The sequence below is a fragment of the Entelurus aequoreus genome, linkage group LG16 (assembly GCF_033978785.1).
Source record: "Entelurus aequoreus isolate RoL-2023_Sb linkage group LG16, RoL_Eaeq_v1.1, whole genome shotgun sequence".
NCBI classification, from domain to species: Eukaryota; Metazoa; Chordata; class Actinopteri; order Syngnathiformes; family Syngnathidae; genus Entelurus; species Entelurus aequoreus.
In genome coordinates, this window is record NC_084746.1 from 21476060 (window position 1) to 21499337 (window position 23278).

Genomic DNA, 23278 nt, shown 5'->3' on the forward strand with positions numbered 1-23278 from the left:
ATATCACCACATGGGCTCAGGAACACTTCAGAAAACCACTGTCTGTAACTACAGTTTGTCGCTACATCTGTAAGTGCAAGTTAAAACTGTACTATGCAAAGCGAAAGCCATTTATCAACAACACCCAGAAACGCCGCTTGCTTTGCTCTGCCCTAGCTCATCTAAGATGAACTGATGCAAAGTGTAAAAGTGTTCTGTGGTCTGACGAGTCCACATTTCAAATTGTTTTTGGAAACTGTGGATGTCGTGTCCTCCGGAACAAAGAGGAAAAGAACCTATGGATTGTTGTAAGCACAAAGTTCAAAATAGCATGTGATGGTATGGAGGTGTATTAGTGCCCAAGCCATGGGTAACTTACACATCTGTTAAGGCACCATTAATGCTGAAAGGTACATACAGGTTTTGGAGCAACATATGTTGCCATCCAAACAACGTTACCATGGACGCCCCTGCTTATTTCAGCAAGACAATGCCAAGCCACGTGTTACAACAGCGTGGCTTCATAGTAAAAGAGTGCGGGTACTAGACTGGCCTGCATGTAGTCCAGACCTGTCTCCCATTGACAATGTGTGCACAATATGAAGCCTAAAATACCACAACAGACACCCCGGACTGTTGAACAACTTAAGCTGTACATCAAGCGATAATGGGAAAGAATTCCACCTGAAACGCTTAAAAAATGGGTCTCCTCATTTCCCAGTTACTGAGTGTTGTTAAAAGGAAATGCCATGTAACACAGTGGTAAAAATGCCCCTGTGCCAACTTTTTTGCAATGTGTTGCTGCCATTAAAGTCAAAGTTAATGATTATTTGCAAAAAAAATTATGTTTCTCAGTTCGGACATTAAATATCTTGTCTTTGCAGTCAATTCAATTGAATATAAGTTGAAAAGGATTTGAAAATCATTGTATTCTGTTTTTATTTACAAATTACACAGCGTGCCAACTTCACTGGTTTTGGGTTTTGTACATATACATATACACACACACACATATATATACAGTCGTGGTCAAAAGTTTACATACACTTGTAAAAAACATAATGTCATTGCTGTCCTGAGTTTCCAATAATGTCTACAACTCTTATTTTTTTTGTGATAGTAATTGGGGCACATACTTGTTGGTCACAAAAAACATTCATGAAGTTTGGTTCTTGAATGAATTTATTACGGGTCTACTGAAAATCTGCTGGGTCAAAAGTATACATACAGCAATGTTAACATTTGGTTACAAGTCCCTTGGCAAGTTTCACTGCAATAACGCGCTTTTGGTAGCCATCCACAAGCTTCTGGTTGAATTTTTTAGACTTAGACTTGCGTTTATTGTCATTCAAATTTGAACTTTACAGTACAGATAAGAACAACATTTTGTTGCATTTGCTCGTTGTAGTGCAGGATAAAAGAGCAATAATGTGCAGATATAAATAAATAAGATTACTGTACTGTGCTGACCACTCCTCTTGACAAAATTGGTGCAGTTCAGCTAAATTTGTTGGTTTTCTGACATGGACTTGTTTCTTCAGCATTGTCCTCACGTTTAAGTCAGGACTTTGGGAAGGCCATTCTAAAACCTTCATTCTAGCCTGATTTAGCCATTCCTTTACCACTTTTGACGTGTGTTTGGGGTCATTGTCCTGTTGGAACACCCAACTACGCCCAAGACCCAACCTCCGGGCTGATGATTTTAGGTTGTCCTGAAGAATTTGGAGGTAATCCTCCTTTTTTATTGTCCCATTTACTCTCTGTAAAGCACCAGTTCCATTGGCAGCAAAACAAGCCCAGAGCATAATACTACCACCACCATGCTTGACGGTAGGAATGGTGTTCCTGGGATTAAAGGCCTCACCTTTTCTCCTCCAAACATACTGCTGGGTATTGTGGCCAAACAGCTCAATTTTTGTTTCATCTGACATCGCATGGAAAAAGATAAGACCTTCTGGAGGAAAGTTCTGTGGTCAGATGAAACAGAAATTGAGCTGTTTGGCCACAATACCCAGCAATATGTTTGGAGGAGAGAAGGTGAGGCCTTTAATCCCTGGAGCACCATTCCTAGAGCACCATTCCTAGAGCACCATTCCTACCGTCAAGCATGGTGGTGGTAGTACTATGCTCTGGGTCTGTTTTGCTGCCAATCACGGAGTACTTACAAGCAGACACAGTGTGTACACAGAAAAGGGAGAACGGACGCATTTTGGCTTAAAAAATAAAGATAAAGGGGAAGTTATAAGACTGAAATGCCCTCAGAAAGAGGTGCTTTAAGACATTGCTAGCTAGCTAGCGGCTAACGTCCATCCGCCGTCAGCAATGTTTTAGCTACTTCTAAATCACTAATCCTCGCCTCCATGGCGACAAATAAAGTGAGTGTCTTACAAGTATCATCCCTGACGAGGAATAGCTAAACATGCTTCACTCCACACCGTAACTCACCGGCATCAAAATGTAAACAAACGCCATGGGTGGATCTACACCTAACATCCGCTGTAATGATATCAAGTACAGGCACGTATCTAGTCGATACTACTATGATTACGTCGATATTTTTTGGCATCACAACATCGTCTTTAATTTTTTTAAATGTATATTATGTTTATAAACTCAGGAAATATGTCCATGGACACATGAGGACTTTGAATATGACCAATGTATGATCCCGTAACTACTTGGTACAGGATTGATGCCCAAATTTGTGGTATCATCCAAAACTAATGTAAAGTATGAAACAACAGAAGAATAAGTGATTATTACATTCTAACAGAAGTGTAGACAGAACATGTTAAAAGAGGAAGTAACCTGACATTAACAGTAAATGAACAAGTAGATTAACAATTAATTTTCTACCACTTGTCCTTAATAATGTTGACAAAATAATAGAAGGATAAATTATACAATATGTTACTGCATACGTCAGCAGACTAATTAGGAGCCTGTGTTTGTTTACTTACTACTAAAAGACAAGTTGTCTTGTATGTTCACTATTTTATTTAAGGACTTAACTGCAATAATAAACATATGTTTAATGTACCCTAAGATTTTTTGTTAAAATAAAGCCAATAATGCAATTTTTTTGTGGTCCCTTTTATTTAGAAAAGTACCGAAAAGTATCAAAATAATTTTAGTACCGGTACCAAAATATTGGTATCGTTACAACACTAATACACACATACATAGGGATGATGTTTGATAAGGAATTATCGAGTTTGAGCCTATTATCGAATCCTATTATCGAACCGATTCCTTATCGATTCTCTTATCGAGTCCAGATAGGTTGTTGTATATGGAAAAAAACACACAATATTTGGTTTAACAAAAGCTCACTTTTATTATATAATAAAAAAATAAAATCTAATAAATAAATAAATATTGACTGTTACCCACCTAAAAAAATAAAATAAAATAAATAAATATTGACTGTTGTTACCCAAAGTATATTAAGTGGGATTTTTCAGAGAAACAAATATATACAGTAACACAAAAACAACCTGTCTCTGTGATCACTATAGGTGTATAAATAATAATATAGTGTTAAATAAAATCAGTCCCTTGGGCACAAAACTGAAAATAATACAGCTCTCCAAAAAGTGCACTTCTGCTGCTATTTGACATAACTGTTTGTTATGATGCTTTGACATTTTTGCACTTTATTTCTTTATTGAAAGAAAATTCTATGAAGAGAAAAGTTATTTGCAAAGGTGGTTACAATGCTAAAAAAATGAAAAGTTAAAGCTAAAAAAAGAAATACACTTTATTGAGTTAACATTATTTCTTTATAGGGGGGAAAATGTTATGAGCTAGAGAATATAACAACTACACTACCCAGCATGCAACGGGAGTTACGAGCATGCGCGGTAGCCCCGAAAAGTGTTGCATGTTGCCACGCTGTGAAAGTAAACGTCAAGAACTCAGCCAACACGCCTCGTCTGCATTATTTATAATTAGACAAACAACACATCTACAGTGTGGTTTTGTTTACAAGGAAAGAAAAACAAAAGTTAAAAAAGGGAAATATGTTGTATATATATGTATGTGCTGCGGTTGTTTTAAGAACGTTGCGACAGCTGCCGTAAAGGAGGTGCGTTGCTAGCCTGGTTGCTATGTTTCCGGTTGGTCGTAAAAGTGTTCGTCATGTGTTTTACCCTGCTAAAATCTCTCAGTAAAGTTATTCGATGGATTATAGCTTTTGTTTTGAACTTTATTACACCTTGGAGCGCTTTTTCTCGTCCATTGTTTTCCTGCTTTCGCTATCTGCGCCTAATGACTGAGCCACGTGACGTAATTTCTTGTGATGTCCCACGGAGCATTTCTGGTCGGGACGGGATTCGAATAAAGAATCAACTCTTTTCCTTTACTATAGTGGTCTCGATAACGGGTACCGGTTCTCAAAAAGGGATTCGAGTCCGAGGACTCGGTTCTTTTCTTATCAAACAACCGGGAAAACCGGTTTCGAGTATCATCCCTACACATACATACATATATACTGGGGTTGTACAGTATACCGGTACTAATAAAGTATTGCGGTACTAATCCATTGAAATCGGTACTATACCACCTTTGAAAAGTACTGGTACCGTTCTTTCATCTGAGTGCTGCTTTGTGGCGGTGACTACAGAGCAGAGGCGCATGATGTTGAGTGTGTCAAAACGCACGCACAAAGTGCATACAAGTAATAACATCTTGGAGAGGAAAAATGGCAAAAAACGACAATTCACGCACCCTCATGAACATTGTATCAGATGTTGGAAACAACCGGAGTAATCCATACATACAAAGAAAGTACAACAATAAGCTCAGAAATTAAGTTGTGTGTAATAATATGAAATGACACAGGAAAAAGTATTGAACAAGCCAAATGTTATGTTTTAATACTTTGTACAAAATCCTTTGTTTGTAATGACAGCTTCAATACTCCTCGAGTATGTAGAAACTTGTCGCATGCATTGCTTTCATGTGATTTTGGCCCATTCCTCCACACAAGCAGTCTGCAAAAAGTTCCTTGGGCTTCTTTGACAGACCTTGAGTTTCAGTTATTTCCATAGATTTTAAATTTGATTCAAGTCAGGTGATTGGCTGGGCCATTCTTGCAGCTTTATTTATTTTCTTTGAAACCAATTGAGGGTTTTCTTGGCAGTATGTGTTGGATAATTATCCTGCTGACATGTACACCCTTGTTTAATTTTCCTCATCCTCGTAGATGGCAGCAGATTTTTGCCAGGAATGTATCGGTATATTTGCCCAGTCATCCTTCCTTCAATAATGTAAAGTTCACCAGTACCATTGCTTGGATACTTTACATTAGTTAGGCAATACTAAAAATGTGGGTATCTATCAAAGACCAAGTAGTTATAGTACTGTAAATTAATAAAGTAATGTAATGCTGGTACTGAAACTTAAAACCATCCCAATCATTAAATAAAATGGTAAAATATCACAATAAAATAAGTACTGCAAAATAAATAAACATTAGCAAAAACTACTATTAGCTTTGATAAATCTTTTGACTTTTGCACTTGAAGTCCTCATGCATCCAGAATTGGACAAAAACGACATAAAACAAAATAAAAAAATATTGATTTACTTGTTATATTATTGACCAAGTACTGATACTGTACTTGATATTATTTCTATTGATATTTGTATCGATCTCCTCATGCCTGTTTACATTTAAAAGCTCTAACTTAGCGGTTAGCATGACTTCTTGTAACATACTTGATTTGCCGCCATGGAGGCAAGGATGAGTTATTTTGAAGCGGCTTCCCACTAGGGACAAGAGCCTTGCTTCCTAGCAAGGATGCTACATTGCGTTGGGGACGCGTTCGTTGCAGTTTGTCGCCGTCAAATTTGCGGGACACAGACAGAATATGTCATCACAATTTTCACGATATGGCAATAGTAGTAAAAGCTGTAATGTCAGCCAAATGTACAGTATATAATCGATGGTGTCCGTTTCATGCAATCCTAAATGTGACCAAAGGTCTCCAAATGGAAAAACTTTGGAACACCCGATCCTAACTTAAGCCTAAAATACTACACTATTCTAGTATCGCTGATGAACCAATTGTGTTTTCTATGCTATACCTCCAAACTTGTTCTTTTGAAGACAAATGTTTCTGAAAAAACTATCGATTAACCTAAATACATATTTATTTTTCAGTGTATTCATTCTTATTAGTATCAATTTCACACATTCTGACTACTGGAGAGGAAAATTAATCTTACAGAAGATATTTTTACTCAAAATGGTTCAATTAAAACTTTACTTTTAAAGTTGTTATGCATTTTAAGCATGACAACCCAGAATGTCAAGGGTTTAATTACACAATCTGCTCGTGTAAACCATGCCAACCTGACCGTTATCTCCATCCTGCCTCGGACATGTCTTCTCTGTTTGGGCATGTGACAGCACAAGCAGCAGGGAGAATAAACGCTTAAGCCACCAGTGCTGACCTTTACCCTAAATACAGAGGTCAGGAATGTAGGGCACCTAAGCTAATTGTGAGAATATATGGGAGATTGTGTGTTGTGTATATGGCAACTCAAGCCTTCTTCAAACCTAATGCACTTTCTTCCTCAAAGCAGTGCAGGCTGCAGAGATGGGCGGGAACTAACCTGCCGCCTGTCAGTGCGACAAACAATGACAGGCGGCTGACACATTCCTCCAAACTCAGTCTGGAGTCCCACTGTCAATCAGATTATTTACCTTGCAGATGTTGAAAAATAAATTACACAAAAATATGCTTTAACAAACTTAAACATCACTTCCTTATTTAAGACAAGTTTCTCGGATGGCTTGGTGCACTTTTGGGGGAACTTTTTTAGTGGCCCAAAATGGATTGGAACCTGTCTATTTTTACTGGAAGAAGTTCATGAACTCAGGAAAGGCCTAACAGACATGAAGGTCCCAATGGGAGGAGGGGCGTGGGGGTACCGCTCAGCCTCTGCCTTCAAATCCGTCCGCCCTCTCATCTTCCTCGTCGGTGTATTGGTCTGCGGAATTACTTGGTGGGGACATTCTGTCGGGAACGTGTCGTGTGGGACGACGAAGGTTGTTGGTTTTCAGAATGCAGACCGCCGAAGATGCAACGTGCAGGTGAGAAAGGTATTTAATTACAGTGACAAAACAAATAAAACAAAGGACCAGCGCTGCTCGAAAACAGGCACTGAAGCAGAGGGAAGTCTATGAAAAACAGTCAGGATCTGGTGTGACCACCATTTGCCTCACACAGTGTAACACATTTCTTTCACATAGAGTTGATGAGGTTGCTGATTGTGGCCTGTGGAATGTTGGTCCACTTTTCAATGGCTGAAGTTGCTGGATATTGGCAGGAACTTGAACACGCTGTCATATACGTCGATCCACATCATCCCAAACATGCTCAATGGGTGACATGTCCGGTGGGTATGCTGGCCATGCAAGAACTGGAATGTTTTCAGCTTACAGGAATTGTGTACAGATCCTTGCAACATGGAGTAGTGCATTGTCATGCTGCAACATGAAATGATGGTTTCGAGTAAATGGCACAACAATGGGCCTGAGGATCTCGTCACGGTATCTCTGTGCATTCAAAATGCCATCAATAAAATGCACTTGTGTTCGTTGTCCATAACATACCATAACCACACCCCCACCATGGGCCACTCCATTCACAACGTTGACATCAGCAAACCGCTCACCCACACACGGTGTCTGCAATCTTCCCTGAACAGTGAAAACCAGGATTCTTCCGTAAAAAACAACACCTCTCCAACGTGCCAGACGCCATCAAATGTGAACATTCGCCGACTCAAGTCGGTTACGATGACAAACCGCAGTCAAGTCGAGACCCTGATGATGCAGATGAGCAAGCAGATGAGCTTCCCTGATATGGTTTCTCACAGTTTGTGCAGAAAGTTTGGGATAGGCAAACCAATTGTTGCAGCAGCTGTCCGGGTGGCTGGAGTCAGACGATCATGGAGGTGCACCTGCTGGATATGGAGGTCCTGGGCGAGTGTGGTTACATGGAGTCTGCATTTGTGAGGCCGGTTGGATGTACTGGCAAATTCTCTGAAACGCATTTGGAGACTGCTTATGGTAGAGAAATGAACATTCAATTCACGGGCTACAGCTCTGGTGGACATTCCTGCAGTCAGCATGCCAACTGCACGCTCCCGCAAAACTTGCGACGTCTGTGTGATAAAACTGCACATTTCAGAGTGGCCTTTTATTGTAGGCAGCCTAAGGCACACCTGTACAATAATCATGCTGTTTAATCAGCATCTTGATATGCCAAACTTCAGAGGTGGGATGGATTTTCTTGGCAAAAAAAAAGAACGATATTTGGGAGGAATAGGTATTTTGTGTGTATTTAAAAGTTTTAGATCTTTGAGTTCAACTCATTAAAAATGGGAGAAAAAACAAAAGTGTTGCCTTTATATTTTTGTTCAGTGTAGATCTTGTGTTTATTCTTATGATACTGGCGCAATGGTGCCTAATGTTTAGTGTGTTTGTGTGTGGGTGTGTGCACGTGCGATTGTGTTTGTTATTGTTATTGTTATTGTTATTTTTTACTGTGAAACAGAAATTGGTGGAAACAACCTTCTTACCTGTTATTGACTATGGAGATGTGTTGTACATGAATGCTACTGCTGGTTGTCTCCACAAGCTGGATAGTGTGTACCACGGTGCACTGAGATTTATCACCAACTGCGCTCCCCTTACTCACCATTGCGTATTATACTCAATGGTTAACTGGACATCTTTATGTGCTCGACGCCTCAATCATTGGTATGTTTTCATCTACAAAACCATTCTGGGTATCACTCCATCTTATCTGTCTTGTCTTTTAACAAAGAAACAAGGAAGTCACAATCTTCGTTCAATGAATGTTCTGCAATTTGTCGTCCCCAAAGTAAGAACTGAACTGGGCAAGAAAGCATTTAGGTTTTCAGCAGCGAAGGCTTGGAATAACCTACAATCGAATATTAAACTTCAAACCCTTGTTACGTTGAATGAGTTTAAAGCTTCTGTGAAAGGACTGCAGTCTACCTTGTCTGTATGCACATGTGTTATGTGAGCAAGTTTTAATGTCGTAAATGTGATGTTTTATGTATTTGTTTACTGTTTTTAATGTAACCTTGCTGCTGCCCTCTTGGCCAGGTCTCCCTTGGAAAAGAGATCTTTGATCTCAATGGGATTTTACCTGGTTAAATAAAGGCTAATAATAATAATTGTGCCTTTCTTCATTGCATTGCAAATTGACGCTCCTTTAGAAAGTACATTAACTGATTTAGACAAAGTTTAGCTGGCGGACTTCTAATAAAATGATAGTTAAATCTATATTTCACACAACTTCATCTCACACTCTTTAGCTAGCTAGCAAGTTACAATCTAACAATCTTACCGAGTTGAGACCACATCCTTCAGATGTCCGACGTTCCTTCGCTTTTAATGCTCCCGTACCACTGATATAGTGTCATAAAAACAAGACATGCTTTGCAAAATGAGAAAGGTATTTATATCTTTTAACAAAAGTAGGAGATAATATTCCCACACTTTAGAATGTTGGTGCGAGTGGCGGTGCTAACTCAGAAAAACACGAGTGATGATGTCACGACTATGGCAACAAATTCTATTGTCGACATTTGTCAACAAATCGTCACACCCCTACTGAACAACAACACATAACTTTATAGCGTTATTTACGATAAAACATTCAATATTTAGAGTATGTGAAAGTTCGACTCTAAACTTATTTCCCTGACAACCTTCTTAACGCTTTGTAATCAATCAGAAACATCAAACACAGATAAATTGCGCTAAACATGGGAAAGTGTAACGAGAGGCTGTTTTGCATATTACCTATCATGCTTTGTAGCACAATTACTTATGACAAGGTAGTGGTGCTTAGACATTAGGGCTGTGAATCTTTGGGTGTCCCACGATTCGATTCAATATCGATTCTTGGGGTCACGATTCGATTCAAAATCGATTTTTTTTTTTCCAATTCAACACGATTCTCGATTCAAAAACGATTTTTTTCCCGATTCAAAACGATTCTCTATTCATTCAATACATAGGATTTCAGCAGGATCTACCCCAGTCTGCTGACATGCAAGCAGAGTAGTAGATTTTTGTAAAAAGCTTTTATAATTTCAAAGGACAATGTTTTATCAACTGATTGCAATAATGTACATTTGTTTTAACTATTAAATTAACCAAAAATATGACTTATTTTATCTTTGCGAAAATATTGGACACAGTGTGTTGTCAAGCTTATGAGATGCGATGCAAGTGTAAGCCACTGTGACACTATTGTTCATTTTTTAAATTTTTTATAAATGTCTAATGATAATGTCAATGAGGGATTTTTAATCACTGTTATGTTGAAATTGTAACTAATATTGATACTGTTGTTGATAATATTCATTTTTGTTTCACTACTTTTAGTTTGTTCTGTGTCGTGTTTGCGTCTCCTCTCAATGGCTCTGTTTATTGCAGTTCTGAGTGTTGCTGGGTCGGGTTTGGTTTTGGAATTGGATTGCATTGTTATGGTATTGCTGTGTATTATTTTGTTGGATTGATTCATTAAAAAATAAAAAATAAATAAATAAATAAAACATTTAAAATAATAATTAAAAACTAAAAAATTAATCGATTTTTTAAAAATGAATCGCATAATGTGAGAATCGCGATTTGAATTCGTATCGATTTTTTCCCACACCCCTATTAGACATGTTTTAACATGTCCACATGGTACAATGGTTATGTTACATTGTGTGGCCCATGTGTGTTGATGTGTTGTTTGTGACTTGATGTGTTATCATAGGCAAGAAAGGTTGTTTGGATAGTTACATAAAAATGTATGCTCAGACAGCATTTTCATTGTACAAAAAATAATTTTGCTAAAATTTGATAATTTATGTAAAGTTGATTATAAATGATAAATGATAAATGGGTTATACTTGTATAGCGCTTTTCTACCTTCAAGGTACTCAAAGCGCTTTGACACTATTTCCACATTCACCCACTCACACACATTCACACACTGATGGCGGGAGCTGCCATGCAAGGCGCTAACCAGCAGCCATCAGGAGCAAGGGTGAAGTGTCTTGCCCAAGGACACAACGGACGTGACTAGGATGGTAGAAGGTGGGGATTGAACCCCAGTAACCAGCAACACTCCGATTGCTGACACAGCCACTCTACCAACTTCGCCACGCCGCCCCCGGATTATCTTAAGGTTAACATAACACATATTTAGAGATCCAAGACAGAAGGCAAGTTTGGTTGTACTCTATTGTGGTGTGCCAAACAACTTAAGATTCAAAAGGTGTGACACCTCTGTCAACACAACAGAAGTAATTAGAATAGAATCCACCTTGTTTGCATGAAGGTATTGTGTGGCAAAATGATCAAGGTAAAGTAACCTCTTCCAGCACGAAATCAGGTGTTAGAAGGACTTTCCTCTTTCTCTTGGATTATAAATTGTTACAGACTAGACCGTGGGGACGGCGTGGCGAAGTTGGTAGAGTGGCTGTGTCAGCAATCGGAGTGTTGCTGGTTACTGGGGTTCAATCCCCACCTTCTACCATCCTAGTCACGTCCGTTGTGTCCTTGGGCAAGACACTTCACCCTTGCTCCTGATGGCTGCTGGTTAGCGCCTTGCATGGCAGCTCCCGCCATCAGTGTGTGAATGTGAGTGTGAATGTGGAAATACTGTCAAAGCGCTTTGAGTACCTTGAAGGTAGAAAAGCGCTATACAAGTATAACCCATTTATCATTTACCTTACCAAAAAAAGCGTATGAGCATTAATTAAATATTTGCAAATATGTGATGTATCATATTGTAACTGTATGCACGTTCGAAATGAATGTAAACCATAAACCATGGGCATGGATTAAGGAGAGGCCAAACATCTTCACAGACTAACTGAGCAGTCCAGTTGTGATCCATTCAATGACTTGGGAATACAAAGGTGTGATGAATGACAATACCCATGGACAACTACCACCAAAAACCAGGTAATTCCCCAGGCAGCGGGAGAGTTCCATCCAGCCACTGCGCTATTTTTTCAGGGATTTACTTATACTTCGTAAAAAAAAAAGAGACCAAATATTGTCTTTTTATTTACCCAGGGTTTCCCCTTAATGTAATTGAATGTGGCGGACAGCCTTTTTATTACCGCCACACCTTGAAAATATATTGTAGTCCCCAGAAGAAATCACACAAAGTCTGACGCTATTCTTAACTTGTATTACCAATCGTATGATAACAAATGGCACAAATCCAACAGGTTTTACGTCCCGTGTACATACTGCACACTAAACCAATCACCTCCGTCATCAGCCTGACTTACATTACCCTAAACTTGGTGGAAATGTAAAGCACACAATCACAATAAACTATTAGTTTCAGGAACCTCATTTACCAGAAATTAAAAGTGTCTGGACTTTTGGTAGCTATTGCGGTAAAACAAGTCTTGTTTTCACTAAATAATTGATGATTTCACTCATCAGTATTCTTCCAATGTTCAGTCCAAACCATTAAACACAACCTTTAGCTCTTCCTGCTCTGTACTCTTTCCATACCCAAAGGGCTTTTCCTCTTTTTTACTTTAGTTTTCCACTTTCCTAACCGTTGAGCACAGCACAGTTTAGTAAAGTGCTTCTCAATTTATTATTTTCTGTCATGAATTAAATTACTATAAATAACTTCCATCCATCCATTTTCTACCGCTTGTCCCTTTCGGGGTCGCCGGGGGTCGCTGGAGCCTATCTCAGCTGCATTCGGGCGGAAGGCGGGGTACACCCTGGACAAGTCGCCACCTCATCGCAGGGCCAACACAGATAGACAGACAACATTCACACTCACATTCACACACTAAGTTAATAATATGTATTTATTAATCTGCACAACACACTGTTTTAGTTACATTCTTTACATAAATGCAGCAGACTACAACTAAATTGTTTCTTTTCATTTCTGTCACAAACTTCTCCATCTCTTTGCCTCTGTTAGCTCTGTACACACATGTTACTGCTACTACCGCGGGCTAGGAGTAGTAAGTACACATGTGTTCCTGTGTACTTACTACCCCACTGGGTAGGAGTAGTAACTACTAAAAGGGGAGATCTTTGGGCAACTCACGATTTGATTACAATTACGATTCAGGGGCTACAATTCGATCAGAAATACATTATTTATACATATTTATTATTCTATTGTATAAGGGCTGCACGATTATGAGAAAAAACCTAATTACAATTTTTCTGTCCAAAATTGAGATTGTGATTCGATTTGAGATTTTTATACTTTATACATTAATTAATGCATAAAACTGCCAAAAAAAAAAAAAAAAAAAGAGTAAAGGAAGAATTTTACTTTTAGACACTCAATCAACAGATTCTTGGGTTAAGGTGCAACACATTAGAACAATATGCAATGGGAAATAACATTTGATATGTGTTTAATTGTATTGCTGGACTGTATATGTCAAAAATTCAATAAACAAATGTTTGAAAAAGATATACATTTGGCTTTATGCAGACAGACTCAGAGCTTTTGTCTACATAATGCTTTTAAATTGAAAATTTTTTTTTTATAAAAACTATACAGTGTTTATAATGTATCCATCCATCCATCCATCTTCTTCCGCTTATCCGAGGTCGGGTCGCGGGGGAAGCAGCCTAAGCAGGGAAGCCCAGACTTTCCTCTCCCCAGCCACTTCGTCCAGCTCCTCCCGGGGGATCCCGAGGCGTTCCCAGGCCAGCCGGGAGACATAGTCTTCCCAACGTGTCCTGGGTCTTCCCCGTGGCCTCCTACCGGTTGGACGTGCCCTAAACACCTCCCGAGGGAGGCGTTCGGGTGGCATCCTGACCAGATGCCCGAACCACCTCATCTGGCTCCTCTCGATGTGGAGGAGCAGCGGCTTTACTTTGAGCTCCCCCCGGATGGCAGAGCTTCTCACCCTATCTCTAAGGGATAGCCCCGCCACCCGGCGGAGGAAACTCATTTCGGCCGCCTGTACCCGTGATCTTGTCCTTTCGGTCATAACCCAAAGCTCATGACCATAGGTGAGGATGGGAACGTAGATCGACCGGTAAATTAAGAGCTTTCCCTTCGGCTCAGCGCCTTCTTCACCACAACGGATCGATACAGCGTCCGCTTTACTAAAGACGCCGCACCGATCCGCCTGTCGACCTCACGATCCACTCTTCCCCCACTCGTGAACAAGACTCCTAGGTACTTGAACTCCTCCACTTGGGGCAGAGTCTCCTCCCCAACCCAGAGATGGCACTCCACCCTTTTCCGGGCGAGAACCATGGACTCGGACTTGGAGGTGCTGATTTTCATCCCAGTCGCTTCACACTCGGCTGCGAACCGATCCAGCGAGAGCTGAAGATCCTGGCCGGATGAAGCCATCAGGACAACATCATCCGCAAAAAGCAGAGACCTAATCCTGCAGCCACCAAACCGGATTCCATCAACGCCTTGACTGCGCCTAGATATTCTGTCCATAAAAGTTATGAACAGAATCGGTGACAAAGGGCAGCCTTGGCGGAGTCCAACCCTCACTGGAAACGTGTCCGACTTACTGCCGGCAATGCGGACCAAGCTCTGACACTGATCGTACAGGGAGCGGACCGCCACAATCAGACAGTCCGATACCCCATACTCTCTGAGCACTCCCCACAGGACCTCCCGAGGGACACGGTCGAATGCCTTCTCCAAGTCCACAAAGCACATGTAGACTGGTTGGGCAAACTCCCATGCACCCTCAAGGATCCTGCCGAGAGTATAGAGCTGGTCCACAGTTCCACGACCAGGACGAAAACCACACTGTTCCTCCTGAATCCGAGGTTCGACTATCCAGCGTAGCCTCCTCTCCAGTACACCCGAATAAACCTTACCGGGAAGGCTGAGGAGTGTGATCCCACGATAGTTGGAACACACCCTCCGGTTCCCCTTCTTAAAGAGAGGAACCACCACCCCGGTCTGCCAATCCAGAGGTACCGCCCCCGATGTCCACGCGATGCTGCAGAGTCTTGTCAACCAAGACAGCCCCACAGCATCCAGAGCCTTAAGGAACTCCGGGCGGATCTCATCCACCCCCGGGGCCTTGCCACCGAGGAGCTTTTTAACTACCTCAGCAACCTCAGCCCCAGAAATAGGAGAGCCCACCACAGATTCCCCAGGCACTGCTTCCTCATAGGAAGACGTGTTGGTGGGATTGAGGAGGTCTTCGAAGTATTCCCTCCACCGATCCACAACATCCGCAGTCGAGGTCAGCAGAACACCATCCGCACCATACACGGTGTTGACAGTGCACTGCTTCACCCTCCTGAGGCGGCGGATGGTGGTCCAGAATCGCTTCGAAGCCGTCCGGAAGTCGTTTTCCATGGCTTCTCCAAACTCCTCCCATGTCCGAGTTTTTGCCTCCGCGACCGCCGAAGCCGCACACCACTTGGCCTGTCGGTACCTGTCCGCTGCCTCCGGAGTCCTATGAGCCAAAAGAACCCGATAGGACTCCTTCTTCAGCTTGACGGCATCCCTCACCGCCGGTGTCCACCAACGGGTTCTAGGATTACCGCCACGACAGGCACCAACTACCTTGCGGCCACAGCTCCAATCAGCCGCCTCGACAATAGAGGCGCGGAACATGGTCCACTCGGACTCAATGTCCAGCACCTCCCTCGTGACATGTTCAAAGTTCTTCCGGAGGTGGGAATTGAAACTTTCTCTGACAGGAGACTCTGCCAGACGTTCCCAGCAGACCCTCACAATGCGTTTGGGCCTGCCAGGTCTGTCCGGCATCCTCCCCCACCATCGCAGCCAACTCACCACCAGGTGGTGATCGGTAGAAAGCTCCGCCCCTCTCTTCACCCGAGTGTCCAAAACATGAGGCCGCAAATCTGATGACACAACTACAAAGTCGATCATGGAACTGCGGCCTAGGGTGTCCTGGTGCCAAGTGCACATATGGACACCCTTATGTTTGAACATGGTGTTCGTTATTATAATGTAATGTAATCATAATAAATAATAATGCAAGTAACCATTTAAAAGGATATATACTTGTATTTCTCATTACTGTACGATGGTTTATAATTGTACTGTAACTGGAAGTATCCTACAAATAAATTAACAAATAAAATAAATAAATGCACTCTCATTTCTGTAAGCAAAAATGTAGGTTAAATAAATATTAAACATCTAAAGTGTATTCTTCCCCAGTTGGAAAAACTAAGTCGGACGTTGTCTTTTTGTTTTTTGCCATCATGTGATCACAGCATTCTTGTCCCTGTTGATGGGGCAATCCAATTTGAAGCAGAAATATTCCTACAATGGGACTTTTGTCTTGGTGATCATCACCAAATCCAAATCACCAAAAATTATTCCCGGGCGCGGCACCGCTGCTGCCCACTGCTGCCCACTGCTCCCCTCACCTCCCAGGGGGTGAACAAAGGGATGGGTCAAATGCAGAGGACAAATTTCACCACACCTAGTGTGTGTGTGACAATCATTGGTACTTTAACTTTAACTTTAACTTTTTTCCCTCTTAATTTTTATGTTCAAAATTCTTGTGTTCAGACAAATCTTTTTTTTGTCCGACAGTTTCTAAACTGTCAGCGGGTAGGAAACCATTCTTACATAAAAAAAAAATTTGTTTGAACACAATAATTTTTTGAGAAGACAAGATTAACGCAATCGACTTACTCCTAATTTTTGTTACTTTGCGTAACTTCTCACTGCTTCCTGTGTTTGCGGTCTGACTGGGTCGCAATCCGCCCACCGAGCCGAAGATTGTGGATGACTGTTCTTCCCCTGACTGCGTGGGTTCCCTCCGGGTACTCCGGCTTTGTCCCACCTCCAAACACATGCACCTGGGGATAGGTTGATTGGCAACACTAAATGGTCCCCAGTGTGTGAATGTGAGTGTGAATGTTGTCTGTGAGGTGGTGACTTGTCCAGGGTGTACCCTGCCTTCCGCCCGTGTGCAGCTGGGATAGGTTCCAGCACCCCCGCTACCCTGAGAGGGACAAGCGGTAGAAAATGGATGGATGGATGAAGGTGCTCATGTGCTGAAAGCGATGCACGGAGTAAGACGTCTTTCTCCCTGTTTGACGCGAGACGAATAAACGCGAGACTTAACAATTCTTACTTACGAACCGCAGTTTTACGTAATCGCACTAATTAAAACCTTGGTGTCCATTAATCGTGCAGCCCTGTATTGTACATTATCATTATATGGTATATTGTTAATATATTGTACATTACTTACTATATATTATAAATATATATATATATTTATTATAGTTAACAATAATATGTAAAACATTTCTCCTCCTTTGGCTACTGCGTCATTTGCAGATGCAAAGCATAGATACCAGGGTTTCCCCCAGTTTGCCAAAATACAGTGCATCTGGAAAGTATTTACAGCGTTTCACTTTTTCCACATTTTGTTAAGTTACAGCTTTATTCCAAAATGTAATAAATTCATTTGTGTCCTTAAGATTCTACAAACAATATCCTATAATGACAATGTGTTTTAAATTATGCAATTGTATTAAAATAAAAAAAATTGAAAATCACATGTATGTAAGTAGGGTTGTCCCGATACCAATATTTTAGTACTGGTACTGGTACCAAAATGTATATTGATACTTTTCCAAATAAAGGGAACTACGAAAAATGTCAATATTGCTTTATTTTAACAGAAAATCTTACACTACATTAAACACTCACAGTCAAAGAACAATTATACAAGGTTAAAATATAAATTAAAAGGCATTGAAATGACATCGACCCTGAAGGGAACGTCTTCCCTGTGCTCCTCGACTACGGTCTGCATCGGACCAAACAGCAGGACAGGTGTAACAACTACATTATTACCTGCCACTCTTTATAACGCCTTGTGCAGATCTGAATGCTTATTATTTAAATGTATACCTAAGTTTGAAGCAAAGGTGGTAATACTAATCGCCAAATTTGGTGAAGCGTGTTTTAAAGCAGCTGTTGTGAGAGTTGTGTGTAAGTGTGCTCCTTTAAGAATAGCAGTATGTGGTGTGAGTGATGTGAGTGAGTGAGTGAGTGAGTGGGCAAGTTAGGAGAGGTAGCGCTAGCATGCGCAGGAGTGTTAATAGCATGGTGGATGTCCGGTTATGCCCTGTAGAAATTATAAATAAAGGGACCAAATTGTAACTAATCAACGGCCTCATCTAAGAGCCGAGCCTTACAGACCCATTGTGAAGGGAAAGGTCTCCCCTGCTCTCCTTCGACTACGGTCTGGGAGCCGACAAGCAGGAAAGGTGTAAAACAGTACTTGGAACGCGGTGCCTCCCTGTTTAAAGCGTCACCTTTATTGTTAGTTTTGAAGCCCAAATACCTCCATATTGCACTTCACACACCCTCTGTATTAACCAGTAGAATTGTAGTTTTTTTGTCATTTTTCCTCTCCAATTTGTTATTGCTTGTATGCACTTTGTGTGTGCGTTTTGAAACACTCAACATCATGCGCCTCTGCCCTGTAGTCACCGCCGCAAAGCGGCACTCAGATGAAAGACCGGGACCAGTACTTTTCAAAGGTGGTATAGTACCGATTTCAATTGATCAGTACCGCGATACTTTGTGAGTACCGATATACTGTACAACCCTATATGTAAGTTTCCGCAGTCTTTGCTCAATACTTTGTTGATGAAACTTTTGCACCAACTACAGCCTCAGCTGTCTTTGAATACGATGCCACAAGCTTGGCACACCTATCTTTTGGCAGTTTCGGCCATTCCTCTTTGCAGCACCTCTCAAGCTCCATCGGGCTGTATGGGAAGTGTTGGTTTTCATCTAGGATGTCTCTGTACATTTCTGCAGTCATCTTAGTCTCGTCAGGGAGGTAACCAAAAACCCGATGGTCACTCTATCAGAGCTACAGCATTCCTCTTTAGAGAGAGGAGAACCTTCCATAGGGACAACCATCTGGAGTGGCCAGACAGAAGTCATTAATTCGTAAAAGTTTGCTAAAATGCACCTGAAAGACCATAAAAAACATTGTCGTCGACAATAGTCGTGACGTCATCACTAGTGTTTTTCCGGACGGATTTGGGTCACTCGCAAAAACATCGCCAGTGATAACATGTAAAGTGTGAGGATATTTCCTCTTATTCTTGTTAAAACATGAATACCTTGCTCGTTGTGCAAAGCGGACCTTGTTTTCATAGCAGTACATCTGTGATACGTGAGCATTTAAAGCGGAGACATGATGTCGGAAATTTGGAGGATGCTGTCTCAGCCTCAGTAAGAGTACTGTTAGCTTCTACCTTGATAGCTAGCTAACAAGATTGAGATGAAGTTGAATGAAAAACAATTTTAACTATCATTTTAGCCAAACTAAGCCAGCTAAACTTTGTCTATATCAATTCAGGTATGTTTTAAAGCAGCATCAAATTGCAATGCTGTAAAAAAAAGGCACTTTAACAAACAGACAGGCAGGCACCAATGTTGAGGTATCATACGATTAAACATACCACCATTTTAAAAATTAATCAAATCTAGAATTCTACAAATTGAGTCTATTAGAGTGCTAAAACTGCCAAGACTTCATCAATAGTCAATATACCAGTGTGTAGCTCTTTAAACATCACAAAATGCTTTCCTTTTTGAGGAGGTTCGATTTTGTGTTGTTGTTTGTCGTTTTCATTTCATTTTTTAATACATAAACAAGGTTAATAGTATTTTTTAGCACTTTGCCTTTCCTTTCTTTTAAATGGACAACATTTTATTAGTCATTTTAGTTTTTGTAACAGCTGAATCCGCAGCACAGCTACAGTACAAATAAATATTTATTAATGAATTGGTCATCTTTGTTGTTAGTAAGCACATGCCTAAAATAACTTCAGCTACATTTAGAAGTCGATGGACAAATTAGAGCCATTAAATATGTGTACGCTTTACTATCCAATTAGTCAACTAATCGTTAAGATAATCGTTGACTAATCGACTATCAAAATAATTGTTAGTTGCAGCCCTAATGCTGGGCATCATGTTTGGAGAAACCCAGGCACTGCTCATCACCAGGCCAATAACATCCCTACAGTGAAGCATAGTGGTTGCAGCATCATGTTGTGAGGATGGTTTTCAGCAGCAGGAACTGGGAGAATAGTCACGATAGAGGGAAAGCTGTATGCAGCAATGTACAGAGACATCCTGGATGAAAACCAACGCTTTCCATTCAATCTGATGGAGCTTGAGAGGTGATGCAAAGAAGAATGGGTCAACGTGCCCAAAGATAGGTGTGCAAAGCGTGTGCCATCGTATTCCAAAAGACTTGATGCTGTAAGTGCTGCCAAAGGTGCATCAAGTATTGAGCAAAGGCTGTAAACACTTAGGTAGATGTGATGTTGTAGTTTTTTAATTTTTCATAAATTTGCAAATAAAATAAAAACGTGGTGGTCTATAAAATTGTCTGTAGTAGACAAAAAGAATGGACACGAGAAAGTTTGTTTGTTTTTCTGAACATTTGTTTTGCACTTTTTGGGAAAGGCACCATGGCCAATTATGCTAATTTAACAATTATGTCACCCTGCTGGTGTAAGATTAAATTACATTCATGAAAAATTTATTTTAGTACACATCTTTGCAATCCCTTAAATCAAGTGCACAATGTATTTTGTATTTTTTTTTGTAATTAAGTTAATTAATTCCAAAAAATTAATTACAATTACAATTGGAAGTTATTTTATATGTATTTTTGTTTCTAAATGTTTCAAACTAGAAGACACTTACAGATAAGGACTGTTTTGGACGAAAATAAATGAATTAGATAGTGATGCTACTGTGCTGTGCTTTATAAATATATTTTTATGACAAAAAGTTTACTTGGCTGTGAAAATATTTCACACATCGATGAAAAAAGGTGAAGAATTGTAATACTTCGAAGCAGTTACTGTACATATGTTGCTCATTTTATTGTGAAATGTTTTTTCCACCCAGGAAAAATCCAGGTATGCCCAGGCCATTTACACAAATGATTAACAGCGAGGCTCAACCAATCCAACAAAGAGAGGCTAATAAGTTGTATATTTAAATAAAAAAGATATGTTAATGACATTATTATTACAGTAGTTGTATTACTGTACTGTAACATTTACAGTTTAAAAAGTAACTAGTTGCTAATGGTTAAAATGATTGTATAGTTATTTTTGTCAATTGATTTATATTTGCAATAATTTATCATTTATATCATCCTTCAGTTTTCCTTATTTATTGTGTAACATTAATAAACTTTTGATTAGGTTTATGATGGAAATGTTTGATTAAAAAAAAAGTTCAACTTCCTGCAAGCAAGCATGCGGGAAAACAAGTCTCTAATCTCGGCCCAAATCCCCGCGCTAACGTGCCCAACTCACCCTCCAGCGTCACTTCTTTTCCGGCCTTCTTCAGCGCCTGCACCGCCAAGTCGTGCGTCGCCTCCCGGAGGTCGTTCCCGTTCACCGACAGGATAGCGTCCCCCACCCGCAGAGCGCGGCTCTGGTCGGCGGAGAGTCCCGGGAAGATCTTAGAGATAAGGATGGGCATCCGGTTCTCACGTCCGCCTTTGATGCTGATTCCCAGCCCGCCAGACTCCTGCTTGACAACCCGGACTTTGCGCACAGCCTCCGCGCACACACCCGGACTCACTTCGACTTGCCTCGGCGCAAAACTTGAGCCGGGACTTCCTAAATCCGAGTTGGCGCCGTTATTTGGGTGCTTCCCCGGGCTGCCTAAACCGCGACTGACCCCGACGTGACCCGGGCTGCCGTGGTTCTGGAACTGTTCTGGACCCGAAGACAGACTTGTTCCCGGTTCGTCTCCATTCGACAATCCGTTCCTCAGGCCCGTCTGGGGGCTGCCGTGCTCCGGATGGTGACTCCCCTGCCTGCCTATCTCGGCTTCGGCCGTTAAAGTCAGCGTTTCTCGGGTGAGTTCGGCGGCCACTCGGACCCAGCGGTCGCGGAGTAGAAGGTCCAGTTCGCCGTGCTTGTCCGCTCTGGTCCAAACCGCCATTTCGCTCGGTTCTTCAGCACCGAGGCGCCGCTTTCAAACTCAACTCCTCATCAACTTTTCCTCTTTCCTCTACGCATACCAGCGGCCGCTAGATAGCGTCCCACTGGACCACACCGACACACCCACTCGCTAACTAACGGTACCGAGAGCCAAGGAAACAGACAACAAGTCGCTCTATTAGTCAGCTAATAGCTTAGCACTGAGCTGATTGTCAAGTTCTAAAACTAAGCTATTCTGCGTCCTCGTTCAACTTTTTAATCAACATCCGCCACAGTCCTTCACAGTAAAAGCACGGTTATACAGGAAATCTTTGATATACAGAAAAGTTCCGTTCTTTGTCGGGATTTATAACTAAATTTTAGCTCAAATGAAATGAAAGCCTCAAAAATAAAAATAAATACTTGCTTTCATTGCTGTGCTTGTCTTGCACACTGGAAGTCAAACTACAAAGGAGGGAGAGAAAGGAACTGTCCATAATGAGACCACTACAACGCTTAGTAAAGAGCATATCATTTCACCTGTTAGAAGATATAATCTCAATCCTAAATGGTGGACAAAAACAGGGATTTTTTTTTTACACTTTAGCACATCCCCTTTTACTTTGCTTTTCTTTAACACCCGTCATCTAAAGACTTTGCCTCACATACAAAGAAAAAAGTTTTTAAAAAAAAAGTGAAGCGATCGTCTGGTCCTCGGTGGATGGGTTCCGTATATATATATATATATATATATATATATATATATATATATATATATATATATATATATATATATATATATATATATATATATATACATGTATATATATATATATATATATATATATATATATATATATATATATATATACATGTATATATATATATATATATATATATATATATATATATATATATATATATATATATATATATATATATATATATATATACATACATGTATATATATATATATATATATATATATATATATATATATATATATATATATATATATATATATATATATACATGTATATATATATATATATATATATATATATATATATATATATATATATATATATATATATATATATATATATATATATATATATATATATATATATATATAAATGTGTGTGTGTGTGTGTGTGTGTGTGTGTGTGTGTGTGTGTACACCGGTACCAAAATGTATTTCAATAATTTTCTAAATAAAGGAGACCACAAAAAAATGGCATTATTGGCTTTATTTTAACAAAAAAATCTTACGGTACATTAAACATCTGC

At 40.3% G+C, this 23278-nt stretch overlaps 1 protein-coding gene across 1 annotated transcript in view; it reads right to left on the reverse strand.

Annotated features, from left to right (window-relative positions):
- The window catches only part of sntb2 (syntrophin, beta 2), a 90447-nt gene extending 68208 nt beyond the window's left edge, over positions 1–22239 (reverse strand). The window contains exon 1 of the mRNA XM_062022357.1: positions 21374–22239. Coding sequence (XP_061878341.1) covers positions 21374–22010 — 637 coding nt within the window. The 5' untranslated portion in view covers positions 22011–22239. The remainder of the gene's footprint in view (positions 1–21373) is intronic.
- Between the last annotated feature and the right edge of the window lie 1039 nt (positions 22240–23278).